This window comes from Peromyscus californicus, unplaced genomic scaffold (genome assembly GCF_007827085.1).
Source record: "Peromyscus californicus insignis strain IS unplaced genomic scaffold, ASM782708v3 Scaffold_12__1_contigs__length_115047231, whole genome shotgun sequence".
Classification (NCBI taxonomy): domain Eukaryota; kingdom Metazoa; phylum Chordata; class Mammalia; order Rodentia; family Cricetidae; genus Peromyscus; species Peromyscus californicus.
In genome coordinates, this window is record NW_026294413.1 from 76,029,411 (window position 1) to 76,045,642 (window position 16,232).

The following is a 16,232-nucleotide window of genomic DNA, read 5'->3' on the forward strand; positions in this document are numbered from 1 at the left end:
ATGAGGAGAGTAAGAGATGTGTCTTGGCTATGGGCATCCTAACAGCTACTGTTAGGGACATTTACCAGAGCCTTTTTGTACACGCTACTTCTTATTTTACAAATATGTTTTATTTCCTTCCAGCGAGAACATTGCAGTGCAGAGAGACGAAACATTTCTCCAAGGCCACAGAGTAAACGAGGACTCGGGCATCCCAGTCTGCAGGGCTTCAGTCTGAGCTCTTTGCCTCGTTTTGGGCTCCTTATCACAGTGACCAAATAGTCATATTTTTGTGGTCAGAGGAAAAAGCAGTTATTTTTTGTAGTACTGGAGATTGAACACAGTGCTTCATCCCTGCCAAGCAACTAAGCTACACCCTCAGCCAGAAGAACATATTTTCAAATAAAACTTTCTTTTTTTTCTTTATGGGTGCAGTGAACTTTATTGATGGTGTTCAAGAGAGTAGGGCTCCCTAAGCCCCTCCTGTTGTTCTGGGGGTCTGGGATGGAAACTGTGAGGGAGATGCTCAGTATCGGGGGCTGAGATGGGGCAGGAACTGCTCAGCAGCTGAGGGTCTCTCTTGCTGTCCTTGCTGGGGTGGGTGGTCCAGGGCGGGCTTCTTACTCCTTGGAGGCTATGTAGGCCATGAGGTCCACCACCCTGTTGCTGTAGCCAAATTCATTGTCGTACCAGGAAATGAGCTTCACAAAGTTGTCATTGAGAGCAATGCCAGCCCCAGCACCGAAGGTGGAAGAGTGGGGGTCACTGTTAAAGTCACAGGAGACAACCTGGTCCCCAGTGTAGCCCAGGATGCCCTTTAGTGGGCCTTCTGACACCTGCTTCACCACCTTCTTGATGTCATCATACTTGGCAGGTTTCTGCAGGCGGCATGTCAGATCCACGACAGACACATTAGGGGTAGGAACACGGAAGGCTATGCCCATGAGCTTCCCGTTCAACTCTGGGATGACCTTGCCCACAGCCTTGGCGGCACCGGTGGATGCAGGGATGATGTTCTGGGCAGCCCCACGGCCATCACACCACAGCTTCCCAGAGGGGCCATCCACAGTCTTCTGGGTGGCAGTGATGGCATGGACTGTGGTCATGAGTCCTTCCACAATGCCAAAGTTGTCATGGATGACCTTGGCCAGAGGGGTTAAGGTGGATGCAGGGATGATGTTCTGGGAAGCCCCACGGCCATCACACCACAGCTTCCCAGAGGGGCCATCCACAGTCTTCTGGGTGGCAGTGATGGCGTGGACTGTGGTCATGAGTCCCTCCACAATGCCAAAGTTGTCATGGATGACCTTGGCCAGAGGGGTTAATCAATTGGTGGTACAGGAAGCATTGCTGACAATCTTGAGTGAATTGTCGTACTTCTCATGGTTCATGCCCATCACAAACATGGGGGCATCAGCAGAAGGGGCGGAGATGATGACACTTTTGGCCCCGCCCTTCAAGTGGGCCCCAGCCTTCTGCATGGTGGTGAAGACACCAGTGGACTCCACAACATACTCAGCACCAGCCTCACCCCACTTGATGTTGGCGGGATCTCGCTCCTGGAAGATGGTGATGGCCTTCCTGTTGATGACAAACTTCCTGTTCTCAGCCTTGACTATACCATTGAACTTGCTATGGGTAGAGTCATACTGGCACGTGTAGACCATGTAGTTGAGGTCAATGACGGGATCATTGATGGCAACGATTTCAACGTTGCCAGTCTGGAAGGCAGCCCTGGCAACCAGGCGTCCAATTCGGCCAAATCTGTTCACTCCGACCTTCACCATCGTGTCTCAGGAACGAGGCTGGCACTGCACAGAAAGATGCGGCTGTCTCTGGAACAGGGAGAAGCAGAGAGCCCAAATAAAACTTTCAAATAAAATAAAATACGAGAAAATTCTCTTTGGGGCAGAAAGAAGTTGATCATGGCTTTGAATTCCAGTTTTTTTGTTTATTTGGTTGGGTTTTTTTCTGGGGGGAATCAGATGTATGTTTGCCAGGAAAAATGTTTTCTGGAGTTTATCTGATACATTTTATGGGAAATATTTATGGTCTCAGTTAGGTTTCCAGTGTGCGGACAGCATCCTTCAATTACGTGTTCTTGACACAGTGTAAAAGGAGGAAGTGTGGAGACTCCTAAGATGGGAACAGCCACATGTCACTTACTAGTAATGTGACCTTGAGGCATCCTCCCAGGCTGACTGAACTTCATCTTTGTGTAAGGATTACGACATCTAGATTGCAGATGTGTCTGCGAGATCTGGATTTCCACAACCTTGGGATAAGAGCCACACTATTTCTGAATCAAGTTTAGCCTGACCCCAATCCCATTTGTCAAATCTTTGTGTGTGTGTGTGTGTGTGTGTGTGTGTGTGTGTGTGTGTGTGTGTGTGTGTGTGATACCAGAATGGGGAGTTAGGGGCCTGCTTTGGGGTGAATGGGACACCGGAAGGTCTTTGCTGTTCAGTCCACCTGTTTGCCAGAGAGATGCTCTTTGGCCAAGCCAGCCAGCTCCCTCCAGGCAAGCACTTCCATGTGCCCTCTGAACTTGAACTCTTAGTCAGCCTTATAGACTAAGTGCCGCTGTGACCCAGAGAGACTCTTCCAGTCCAGGGCAGGTTTCCATATGCATGGCAGGTCGGTTACTTGGCAACACACTGTGGTTTCAGAGAGGGAGAAAATGAGAGGGAAGGGAGGAGGAAGACAGAGATTTTTGATGTTTTATTCTTTGATGGTTTTATACATCAGTATAATGAGTTTTCACCCCTCTTGCCCTCTCCTATCACCCCCTCTCTCCTGCTGAAAACCTTTTCCTAGTCAGCCCCCTACTATTTGATGTCCCCCTTTTCTCACTGAGTTTAATTGTGATTGCTTGAATGAGCACGAATTGGGAGTTTTTAGTGGGAACACTGACAACTTATCCATGGCTATACCCCTGGAAAAAATGGCCCACCTTCTCACAGCATCCCTTAACCGCCCGTGATCCCTTGTGATGGTTAAACAGTGACGGGTGTGGTGAAAGTCTTGCATCGATAACTAACCACAGCGGCAGTGAATTTGTGAATGAACTGATCACGGCACTGTTTCACTTGTCCCCAACTTCTGACTCTTACATTCCCCCCAGGCCCTCTTTCTGGATGTCCCCAGAGTCTTGGAGGGGGTGATGGTAGATGTCTTGTTAAGGGCCAACACTTCTCTGTACTGCTAGGAGATGCAAGCCTACCATTGATCTTCAGAGAGTACACCCCGCCCTCCAAGCCCCACACCAAAGCACCAATCCTTACGGAGAGTTTAAAGTTAAACTTCATTCTTCTCGATTCTAAGTCGACACACCTTCTTTTTTAAAAAAATATTTTAAATTATGTGTGTAAGTGTGTGTCTGTGTTTGGACACGTGTATGTGAGGGCTTGTACCCATGGAGGCCAGGGGTATTGGATTCCTCTGGAGCTGAGGTAACAGGGGATTGTGGACCAGCTTTCGGGAGTTGGATTTTGATCCTCTGTGAGATTAGTTAGCATTCACTCTTGACTGCTGAACTATCTCTCCAGCCCTGTCTTTTATTTCTTTCAATATAATTAATACTGTACATGTCATAAAAGGGTAAAAACCGATTTTGACATTGTAGAAGAGGAAAGAGGAAGCAGGTTCACTAGAGTTAGAGAGTTAGGGCCAGAAAATGAGATTGCTTGTGTGCCAGCTTTTTCCATCTGTGACAAACACCTGCCAATCCCCTTAACAGGGAACAGTTTCTCCTAGCTCATGGTTACAGAGACCCAGTCCGCCATGGCAGGGGATGCACAGTGCCTCCAGCTGTGTCCAGGGGTACAGCCCGCCATGGCAGGGGAGGCCCAGTGCCTCCAGCTGTGTTCAGGGGTACAGCCCGCATGGCAGGGGAGGCCCAGTGCCTCCAGCTGTGTCCAGGGGTACAGCCCGCATGGTAGGGGAGGCCCAGTGCCTCCAGCTGTGTCCAGGGGTACAGCCCGCCATGGCAGGGGAGGCCCAGTGCCTCCAGCTGTGTCCAGGGATACAGCCCGCCATGGCAGGGGAGGCCCAGTGCCTCCAGCTCTGCATCAGCAGAAGTACAAGGCAGCTGCTCACACCTCAGTGGATTTAGAAGCAGACTACCTTGCCGGAACCAGAGGGGTACCTCATTCTTCAAGGAAGCCAAAGGCACCTCTGTTCAGAGGCCACAGGATAAATAAATAAATAAATATTTGTGTGTAATAAACATAATAATAATAATAATAATAATTATTATTATTATTATTATTATTATTTTGGCTTTTCAAGACAGGGTTTCTCTGTATAGCCCTGACAGTCCTAAAACTCACTCAGTAGACCAAGCTGGCCTGAAACTCAGAGATCCACCTGCCTCTGCCTCCTGAGTGCTGGAATTAAAGGCATGCACCACCCTTCCAGGCATAAATAAATATTATAAACAAATATTTTTAAACCCACAGAGTCTTTATTGTATCCAGGCAGTCAGCTTGTCAAACAGGGACTTTGAGGGGCATTCCCCAAGAAGACACAGCTGGCCCCACACCATGGACTTCATAGGCTCAGTCCAGGCCCTTGCCTGTCACCACAGCTGCAGGTGGTCGGATGAAAAGGAAGCACCCAGATAGCACACAGGCCCCTGCAGGTACCCCTACTTGCAGCTTGTCTTCCAACAATGGGAGATGTAGGAAGAATAGAAGGGAGGAGGGCTCAGGAGCAGGTAAGACGAGGTTGTACCACTCAGCCTGGCTAGACCCAACACCTATTTCAGCCAACAAACCAAGTGTGTGGCCCTGACCTCCCAGCGGGACAGCAACCAGGGACACAAGCACATTGTGACAGTCTCTGAAGCTCACCTTCAGAGATCCTTGCAATGTGAACAGACACTCCCTGCACAGCCAGAGCTCCAGGCATGGACCTGTATAAGTGAAGAGGCCTAACTTAACATCAGTGCAGCCACAACAGAGTGCAGACTAACAATACTAAGACTGGGCCTCACCCTTACAATCACCAGGAAACGCCACAAACTGTACCCTGTGGGGCACAAATCAGAATGGAGACAAACAAGTACTAGATGCTCCAGAACATTAAGGATAGCTTGCATCACTTATATATATAAATTGCCAATTTCCTTGCAGCAATGCCAGCACCAATTCCTGTTTGACAAGACTTCTGTTGCCCCACTCCTGCCCAATCAGGAGTTCAACCCCCGACTGAATCCAGAATTCCCCTACCTGCTATCCTTTACTCCTTAAAATCCCTGCCTCAATTGAGCTCAGAGCTCTCCCTGATTCAACCACTGTGTCTGAATGGAAGGGAGCCCCAAGCTCGAGCTTGCAGTAAAGGCTCTTAGCTTTTGCATATGAACTCGGACTATGGTGGTCTCTGGGGGCCTCACGACTTGGGCATAACATAAGTTCTACAAGTCACAGGTTCAGCTCTTCACCCAAACACAGATGGACAGAGACCACATTGGTGGGCCACCAGTAGGACCAATCCTGTCATCACAGAACTTAGGTCTAACATTTTTCCAGGATGGCCTTGCAATAGCAACAGATACGTGCTCAACCTGTGTGGCACTTGCGCCTCGGTAGGACATCTGTACCATCAGAGCACTGGGGGTGGGGTGGGGGTGGGAGTAGGGGCAAGCCTGGCTACAGAAACAGTACCCTTAGGGAGTAGACATCCAACCCCAAGCTTGTTGCTGCATGCAATAGCTGCAGCAAGCCAGGCCACCTCCATGCAGCTTGGTCAACAACTCAGCTGGGTGTTTGAGATCCATGGCTGGAAGACACTCGGTTCAGCGTTGCCCTTTCCAGGGTTCTCAGCATGGAGCCAGAAATGACTGTCATCTCAGAAATCAAATACTTTGTCTTTTTGAAAAACTGAATTAGGTATTTGAGCAGTCCTGCACATTCCAGGAACAAGAGGACTATAAACAAATACATATCACACATAAATTAGCATATTCCTTACACTCAGGAAAACAGTATATACTTTGTAGTTAGACACAGAAACTGTTGGGGCTTTGAATCAACTCAATCTACACATTTTTGGTCAGGAGTTTCCTTTGTGGGTCAAACTTTTCCACAGATGTTAAAGGACAGAATTTTAGCTAAAGGTACTTTGAGAGTCAAAGTTACATTTTAAGTTTTAATTACTATGCCTAAGAGATCCATAAAACAAAAATGCCTCTGATCTGCAAGCCCCTTGCCCAAGGACAGATAGTTTCTGAAATGCTGGAGGCTATTGTTTACGGGAGACAACAAGCCACATGTTTCCACTCCCCTAAACAAGTTTGTTGGACCCAGCTGCACCAGATGTACTTGATCACATGTAGGCAGGAGGTTCACAGGCAGGAAATATATCAGGATGTATGCTTGCCCCTGATTGGATGTAGGCTGAAGGTACCTCAAGATGTGTGCTTGCCCCTGATTGGACCTGATGGGAAACACAATGAATTATGGGTTTTCCTTCTTAAGCTGCTGCAAACTATGACTTGGGGCCATTTCCCAGGAACCTGGGTGTGGACATGGCCAGAGCCCATCCACCTGGTTAGTATTTAATTAAAGCTTGCTTCGAATTTGGCTTTAAATGGGAGTGGTAGTAGTCTGATTCTTGATGGGTGGGATTAACAGTAGATAAAGAAGCTTTGAGATTTTGAGGTAATATAGCAGAGAGGATTCGTTCATTTGAGTTAATATAGTATTCTTAGAGGAGAGACATACCTTTGTTAAGCAAAACATCACTTTGGGGTGAAAAGTACATGATCATCTGGGCTGAGTCAGGCTGGGGCATTAGTGATATGCTGACACTTACTAGACGTCTCTGTAGTATGAATGGTTTCTTGATTTTAAACAGGAACAGAAGGCTTACAAACTTTAGCAGAGCATTGCATTTGTAGTGTTTTTCTACCACGGGAGTTGCTTCAGGAAATGAAAGGAATTAGGAAAAGAAACTGCTAGCCTTTGTGTGCAATTGAGCACAGTGGTGATAAATGAAGCTTTTACTTCTCTACTTACACATTCCCATCTGTTCTCCCCAGGGTGGGTGGTGTCATGATTTCAAAGGCTCTGCAAGGTCTATCTCTACTGTGTTAGATGTCTCTCAACACACTGTAGATAGATGAAGGCTTTCCCACATTGTTTACATTTATAGGACTTCTCTCTGGTGTGAGTTTTCATGTTTTTGAGAGACCTAGACCATCTAAAGGCCTCATCACATTTATTACATTCATAATCCTGATACTGACCTGCTACACAGGTATGGATGGATGTGATGCTTTTCATAAGGGTTTAGTGACCAATGGCTACTTCTCCATAGACATGGTAATCACAAAGTTTATTCCAGGGTGAAGTTTCTAGTTGGTAACAAAGTCATTATGTTGTCATGAAGGCAAGGGCCCAAACACCACCAACTCAATAAATTGTTTTATATTTCTGAAGTCATGGGAATGCTCTAAGGGAGATGTCCAGGGCTATTGTTTTTGAGGACTGGGATCTCTCTGTCTTTCTACTCAGTAATCCTGAACTTGGGCTTGGGGTATCCTGAACACAGGAAGGCTAATATACTTCTAATATAGCTTTGCACTCTTGTGGAGAGAAAGACTATGCAGTTGTAATTGGATTTATCGGCTCAGTATTATCTGTCTTATTTATTTATTTATTTTTTGGTTTTTCAAGACAGGGTTTCTCTGCGTTGATTTGCACCTTTCCTGGAACTCACTCTGTAGCCCAGGCTGGCCTTGAAATCACAGAGATCCGCCTGCCTCTGCCTCCCAAGTACTGGGATTAAAGGCATGTGCCACCACTGCCCGGCCTATCTGTCCTCTTTAAAGACTCAAATGCCATCTGGCAACAGTAATGACTTATTGGATAAACTATGCACATGGCCACCGTAGCTGTAAGCATTTGAAAAATGTGTGGTTTGTTGTTTGTGGCATTTGTTTTCTTAGTCAAGTCCAGGAACATGATTTCTTTAAGCAAAATAGAAAATCTTTTAGTAAAAGAAAAGATTTAAAAATATTTGACTGGGTATCTAGCACTGACTTCCATAAAGCAGAGGCCCTTTGGTATATGGCTTCATCTTACTATTCAGCATCCACTGGTGAGACATCATTGAGTTGGCCATTAAGATGCTTTCCTGCAAAAACTATTGGATTACCACAGTTTTATATGGGTCTTCCTTGGTTCTTCTGGTTATAAAGATATTTTCAATTTATATAAGCTTCTTCCTCTGGTTATTCAACAAATTAGTAGGATTTAGGAAAAAAATGTATTAAAATTACTTCAGATCCATCACTGTCATGAGTGATGCCAGAAAATACTTACCAGAAGCCAAACATTTGAACAGCTTTAAACAAGGCATCAGATAAACTACAATTATATCCAGGGAAGAGCTGCTTGATGTGTGACATTAAAATGCAGTTCCCCAGGCAACTGGGAGGAAGATTCATTCAATAACAAGAGAGCTTCCAAGAATCACTAAAATTCTGCAGCACCTTTTTATTTTTCATTGACAGTTAAATTACTACTTGAAAGCATTTGTTGACTAGAAAACAAATCTTCCATTCTTGGTAAACCGGAGATTCTCCACAAACAGCCGCCATCTAAGTGACAGATCAGGCAGAAGACACAGGTCGGATGTGTGTGGCCTCACTCTCAGACGGCGGTTAGTTGACGTCACTGTTTACAGGTGGGTGTTCGTCTATGTCTCGATCGTTGCATCCCAGGTGAGAACCTCCCACTGTTCTAATCAAACACAAGCTAGCCAAGCTTTCTTGTTCAATTGTTACATTGCACAATGCCTGGGAATGTAGTGTATGGACATTCAGTAGTCGGTGTTATTCAGTGAAATGTATTTATACCTTCTGAGATATAATTCCCTACTTTACAATCAGGTATCTTACTAAGTGAAAAACAAACAAACAGAACCAAACGGTACTTAGAGTCCAGTTTCATCTTTCAGAAGACCAAGGTGCTGTGAGACTTTCTGAGCACTGGCTTTTGATTCCACAACCATTCAGATTTCAGATTTTTACATAGGACTCAGAAAAGCTCATGCAGATATTTCTACTCCCCAAACCTCTGAAATATGAAACACCTCTGGCCTTAATTATTGCAGATGAGGGATACTTAATATGGTGGTTAATTTTATGTCAACTTGACATAAGCTCGAGTCATTTGGGAAAAGGGACTCAATTGAGAAAATACCTCCATAAGACTAGCTTGTAGGCAAGTCTGTTGGGCATTTTCTTGATTAATGATTGATGTGGGAGGACCCAAGCCATTGCAGGTGGTGCCAAACCTGGGCATGTGGTCTTGAGTAGCCTAAGAACGTAGGCTGAACAAACCATGAGAAACAAGTCAATAACCTTGATGGTCTCTGCTTCAGTTCTGCCTTGAGTTCCTATCCTGACTTCCATCAGAGATAGAGTGTGACCTGAGAGTTGTGAGCTGAACTAAACCCTTTCTTCCCCAAGTTGCTTTTGATCATGGTGTTTTATCACAGCAATAGAAACCTAAGACAGAAATTGGTGCCAGGATCATGGGGGTATGGCTGTGACAGTCCTGACCATATTGTTTTGTGGAGGACTGTGGAAGTGTTTGGAACTTTGGGCTGGAGAAAACATTGAATATTTATAACAGGCTCTCTCTCTCTCTCTCTCTCTCTCTCTCTCTCTCTCTCTCTCTCTCTTTTGGTTTTTCGAGACACAGTTTATCTGTGTAGTTTTCGTGCCTGTCCTGGAGCTCGCCCTATAGACCAGGCTGGCCTTGAACTCACAGAGATCCGCCTGGCTCTGCCTCCCAAGTGCTGGGATTAAAGGCGTGCGCCACCACCGCCCGGTAACAGGCTTTCTTTTAGGCCATGAACCAGCTCCCAAATCATGACTTGGAGGTTTCTTACTGGTTATGAATACCTGGCCTTATCTTATGCTTGTCCCACAAGCTGTTATAACCTAATCTCTTCTCTTCATCTCTGTTTTGTCTCAGGGCTCTTTACCTTTCTTTCCTTCTGTACATCTTACTTTCACTGCTTCTCATGTCTGATTGGCTGGCGGCTGCCTGGCTTCTGGCCCTGGGCATGTCCCTCTCTTTCTCCCTTGTTCTCCTTCCCTCTTGAGCCTAGATTTCTCTTCCTACTTATTCTCTCTGCCCGACAGCCTTGCCTAGCCCTCTCTTGCCTAGCTATTGGCCATTCAGCTTTTAATTGGACCAATCAGGTGCCTTAGGCATATAAGGTGAAACAAATGCAACCCATCTTTACTTAACTAAACAAATGCAGCCCAATCAAATGTAACACATCTTTACATCATTAACAAAGGCAGCAGAAACAAATGTAACACGCCTTCCAATAGTTAAAGTAATATTCTGCAGCATAAACAAATGTAACTACTTTGCCTAGTAAAAAAATAATACTCCACAAGTATTCAAGGCCTATGGGAGCCTGGAAGACAAGAGTGTTGAATGAAATGTAGGTGATGGAGGTCTGGTTTGTAAAGTTTCAGAGGGCCACTCATGTGGGTTTTTTGTGTTAAGAATCTGTGGTTTATCCAGGCAGTGGTGGTGCACACCTTTAATCCCAGCACTCGGGAGGCAGAGGCAGGTGGATCTCTGTGAGTTCGAGGCCAGCCTGGTCTATGGAACCAGTTCCAGGACAGCGAAGGCTACCCAGAGAAATCCTGTCTCAAAAAACCAAACCAAACCAAAACAAAACAAAAGAACCTGTGATTTCTGGTCATCCAAAGATGAAGAATCAGTTGCAATTAACCTACTGAAGTGAAACCTTTTCTTTGCTGAGACAAAGGTTGAGTATGAGTCAGTCAGGGCTGAAGAATCAGCTTGATTAAGAACAGCTTTATTGAGGTGAAAGCTTCTGGGACGCATTTCCTCAGGGTTAGCATACAAAAGCTCTAATCCCGAGGGGCCCAAGGTTGTGCCTCCTGCTGGCAGCTGGACTTGGTAATGTGTAAGCATTTCCCAGGTAGTACTGGTTTTGAAGGAATGAATGGCTCACGGAGAGCGGTTGGGGCTCAGCACTCTGAGAGGCCAGGAAAGACGGTTGTTGAGTGTTCAGCCTCAACTGTAGTAGAAGTTTTAGGATTAAAAGAATTGTGAGGAGAAATTAAGACTTGGCACCACGTGGCAGGATCAGAGTCCCTGAAGAGAGACAGGGGGAGGTCATTGGTGGCGGTAAAACCTTAGTTGCAGTGAAGAGCCCAGCATTTTGGAGATACTAGTATCAGGGAATGACCACCAAGGACAGCGGCAGCTGTGGAGTAGAGGCAGGCTGAGCCTACGAGGCAGGCTGTGGATGCTGTGCAGGAGAGAACAAGAGAAGCTGCCCAGACCCTTTGGAGTCCGTGGGTGGGATTGTGTCTGGGGCCCAGAAGCCGAGCACTGAACTTTTTACAGTGTTGACATTTTGCTTTGTCTTGATTGTGACTGTGCCCTGGGTTTTTCCCTATTAGAATAAGGAAGTATTTAATATGTTTTTGATCTTTTTTTTTTTTACAATTTAACTTTATTTTACATACATTGGCTTGAACGTGTCAGATCCCCTGGAACTAGTGTTGCAGACAGTTGTGAGCTGCCCTGTGGGTGCTGAACCCAGGTCCTCTGGAAGAACAGCCAGTGCTCTTAATGAAAGGATGAATGGCACTGGTGGGTTGGCGGAAGAGTCACGGCCACGGCAGAACCCAATATTAGTTTTTAGAGCTTTAATGGAGGGAAGAGGGGCGGGAGGAGCCAGGCCTGGCAGGGGAGGGAAGTGGGGCTGAGCAGAGCAGAGAGGAAACAGAAAGAGAGGGTGGGGGTCCGTGTGCGGCTTTTTAAGGTGGAGATTGCGTGACCATGCAATGATGACCCCTGATGACTTAAGACATTAGACCTGGAAGAGTGAGAGCAGGATCCTGACATTTAACCCCTGAGCCATCTCTTCGGCCCCTGTTTTTGATCTTATAGTAGCTCACAGTTGAGAGAAAAGTTTGACTGTCCTTAACATGATAATATGATCTTAATATTAATTTGAGGTCTTGGGGATCAACAAGAAAGTAAAGTTTATGGTATAATATTCTGTTTGTGTGTGCAGTTGACAAGGACACTTGTGTTGTTTAGTCTTACCTCAACTTGACACAAGCTAGAGTCCTTTGGGAAGAGGGGTTCAATTGAGGAAAATACTTCCATAAGACTAGCCTGTAGGCAAGCCTGTTGGGCAGTTTCTTGGTTAATGATTGATGTGAGAGGGCCCGGCCACTGTGGGTGGTGCCAACTCTGAGCAAGTGGTTCTGACTTGTATAAGAAGGTAGGTTGAGCCGGGCGGTGGTGGCACACGCCTTTAATCCCAGCACTGGGGAGGCAGAGCCAGGTGGATCTCTGTGAGTTCGAGGCCAGCCTGGTCTCCAAAGTGAGTTCCAGGAAAGGCGCAAAGCTACACAGAGAAACCCTGTCTCGAAAAACCAAAAAAAAAAAGAAGAAGAAGAAGGTAGGTTGAGTAAGCTGCTAGGAGCAAGCCAGTAAGTATCACTCCTCCACAGCTTCTGCTTCAGTGTTTGCCTGCAGGCACCTGCCTTGGGTTCCTGCCCTGACTTCGCTCCAGGGTGGAATGTGACCTGAGAGCTTTAAGATAAGTAAACCCATTCTTCCCCAAGTTGCTTTAATCATGGTGCTTTATCACGGCAATGGAAATCTAAGACACTCAGGTTAAATAAGACCTCCACCTCCTCTTAGTATAGTTTGGCTTTGTTTGGCTCTTAGATGTTTATTCTGCTGTCTTGCTATTTTTCTGTCTTATGTCCATGTTTGGCTAACTACTTACAGACCCTCGATTTCTTTGATGTTATTGAAAGTGACATCTTCACATTTCCCACCCCTACCCCCTGGCTCTGCTATAGTTCAGAGCTTGAGGAATTTGCATTAATGACCTTTCTTCCATGAGGGATTATGAAGGTTAGGACAGAGTTCAGCTATGGTAGAGTCCAAAGATAGCATCCATGTTGCTAATCATCCTTTTAAGATGTCGAAGGGCTTCTACTGGAGCAGCCAATGGTTTGGATTCTGTCTACTCTTTCCTCGTGAGGGGCCTTTAGTCTTCTTATGGACTCCTGACTCATATGGAGCCCATGAGTCTTAACTAAGAGCTTTCATTTTCTTACATCCTCCCCAAGAGTTATTCCATTCCACTTCAGAAGAGAATATGGCTTCAGTTAAATTCTCCATATAATGATGGATTAGCAGCATTTTAGGATCCTGTTGACTCCACAGTCCTGTTTCTAGCATCAAGGTGAAATAAGGACAGCTTTCATGTGTACCTACCTTAGGATTTCTACTGCTGAGGTAAAACACCATGATCAAAAGCAACTTGGGGAGGAAAGGGTTTATTTCATCCCACATCTTATAGTCCATTATCCAGGGAAGTCAAGGCAGGAATATATGGGCAGAAACCATGGAGGGTTGTTGAGGAATATTATTTTAAGGTGTGTTACTTTTGTTTATATTGCATTTGTTTAACTCTGTGAAGCTGTGTTACTGTGCCTATCTAAAACACCTGATGGTCTAATAAAGAGCTGAATGGCCAATAGTGAGGCAGGAGAGAGAAATAGGTGGGGCTGGCAGGCAGAGAGGATAAATAGAAGGAGAAATCTGAGATCAAGGAACGAGAAGGAGGAGGCCTCAGCAGTTGTATTCCCCAAACTTCTTATAAAAACTCCAAGTACCCCCCTCCCCAATTTCTTTCACAGACACCCCTTTCCCATGGGAGAGTGTCTGTCCTTCACTGTTTGAAATACAGCCAAGTCTCAGGTCTCTTTTCTGCCTCCTGTCTCTTTAAACTGCTTTAGAAATCTAACAGTATGCCAATCACTGCAATGACTGGTTTTGCAAAGGAGAGTTTGTACATGAGGTGCCAAGTGTGTGTGTGTGTGTGTGTGTGTGTGTGAGTGGTAGCCTCAAGTCTCAGACCCACCTCCCTGAAGACTGGCATGTCTATATGACTGAGTTGTGGGGAAGGGTATCAGAGGTAAGGAAGCCGGAAATGACTGATGCTCTACATACATAATCAAACTGCATAGTTCTACATAGGATGCATGCTCAGAAATAGTGGCATTAGTGTGCCCTGAGGGTACGAGGCCACCCACTAGCCATTGGCAGGTGAAGTGTTAGTGATTTTAGCCATTTTGAACTTCCTTTAAGTTCCTGAAAAATCAGCTGTATATTGTTATTGCAAGCCACCCATCACAAGTTTCATGAATCATACTTTGCATTGTTCTGAGAAAAGTACCTGAGAGAATAAAGTAAAGGGGGGAAAGACTGGTTTTGTTCATTCTTTTAGGAGGTTTGGTCTGTGAATGAGAGTCCCTATAAAGAACTGCCCCTTATGCTGAGCCTTCTGCAAGGTTGACTCATACAAAAGTTCAAGGTTGTGGGAAGTTTGGGATGTTCCAATCCAGAGCCAAATTATCTTGGGCCATCTTTAACGCTCTTAAGAGACATTTATTGCCTTTCTCTGTAAATGACCTAACACCTTTGTGACTATTAGGTACTCTGGTGGTTTGAAAGAAAATAGCCCCCAAAGAGAGTGGCACTATTAGGAAGTGTGGCTTTTGGAGTAGTGTTAACCTGGTTGGAGGAAGTGTGTCACTGTGGGGGTGGGTTCTGCGGTCTTCTACGCTCAAGCTACTCCCAGTGAGACAGACCACTTCCTATTGCCTGCAAGTCAAGATGTAGGACTCTCAGCTATTTCTTCAGCACCATGTCTGCCTGTACACCGCCATGTCACACCATGATAATGGACTGAACCTCTGAAAATGTAAGTCACCCAATTACATGTTTTCTTTTTTAAGAATTACCATGGTCATGGTGTCTCTTCACAGCAATTAAAACTCTAACAATGAGATTTACATCCTTTGGAATATTCACAAACATCACTGGTTCCTCACCAACCAAAGGGATAAGAATGCAGTCAGGTATATCTGAGAGGCATAGGCAAGTTTTCTCCACTTTTCTAAAACCTGCCTATCCAGTGCACCAAATTATAAGCATTATATATAGGAATTGTAATGACACCATATTTCTAACCCATAAGAGACTCATCAGCAGGTTGTGCCCAGTCTAGTAATTTCTTTCTTCTGAAAGGCCAAGAAACTTTTTTTTTTTTAATCCTATCATTTCTAGGGCATGGGGCAGAAAAAGAGGTAGATAAGAGAGACACATGGTTGGTGTCAAAGACTGATTGCTGCCAGACTAGGGAGACAACCTAGTCAGTTGCCAAGAACAACAGATGAAGAGGCATTAGATATTGAGCAATGCTGGTTAGAAACATGCATATGTCTTCAGGTAAACTTGCGAAAGGCTCTATATTTAAAAGCCAAGCTTTTGGGGAGACTCTGGGTCACGGTGGAATGGTCTTGTGCTGGCTAGTTTTATGTCAATGTAACACAAACTAGAGTCACTTGGGGAAGAGGAACCTCAAGTGAGAAAATGTCCCCACCAGATTGGCCCCTTGTGCATTTTCTTGATTAAAGATTGATGTGTGAGGACCCATGTGGGTAGTGCTACCCCGTGCAGAAGATTCTGGATTCTATAAGAAAGCAGGTCAAGCAAGCCATGAGGAGCAAGCCAATCAGCATCAACCCTCTGTTGTTGGTTGGTCTTTGGTCTTTTGGCTCTTTTTTTTTTTTGGGGGGGGGTGCTGCCACCCAGCTCCCAAGTAAATCACACACAGAGGCTTATTTTTACTTATAAGTGCCTGGCATTAGCTTGACTTGTTTCTTGCCAACTTTTCTTAACTTTAAATTATCCCGTCTACCTTTTGCCTCTGGGCTTTTCCCATTCTCTTACTTCTGTAAATTTTACTCTTACTCCGTGGCTTGCTGTGTAGCTGGATGGCTGGCCCCTGGTTTACAGAGAGAGTTCCAGGACAACCAGAGGGGTTACACAGAGAAACCCTGTCTCAAAAAACAAAGCAAAACAAAACAAAACAAACAAACAAAAAAAGAGTCCAGTCAAGCTGGGTGGTGGTGGCACATGCCTTTAGTCCCAGCACTCTGGAGGCAGACACAGGCAGATCTCTGAGTTTGGGGCCAGCCTGGTCTACAGGGTGAGTTCCAGGATGGCTAGGACTACACAGAGAAAATGTCTCAGAAGAAAGAAGAAGAAGAAGAAAACAACCCAGTTGATCAATAACATTTCAGTTTGTACCAGCATCTGGGGAATGGATCTTTGTACTTAAAATTGATCAACCTCCTATTTCCCTACAAG

General features: G+C 45.4%; 1 protein-coding gene across 1 annotated transcript; it reads right to left on the reverse strand.

Moving 5' to 3' along the window:
- Positions 1-399: 399 nt before the first annotated feature.
- LOC128108010 (glyceraldehyde-3-phosphate dehydrogenase-like) lies at positions 400-1,766 on the reverse strand. Its single transcript, XM_052734337.1, has 2 exons — positions 1,306-1,766; positions 400-1,140 (listed from the first exon to the last, which is right to left on the reverse strand). The coding sequence occupies exons 1-2, from the start codon at positions 1,764-1,766 to the stop codon at positions 600-602; spliced, it is 1,002 nt and encodes a 333-aa protein (XP_052590297.1). The 3' UTR covers positions 400-599.
- Between the last annotated feature and the right edge of the window lie 14,466 nt (positions 1,767-16,232).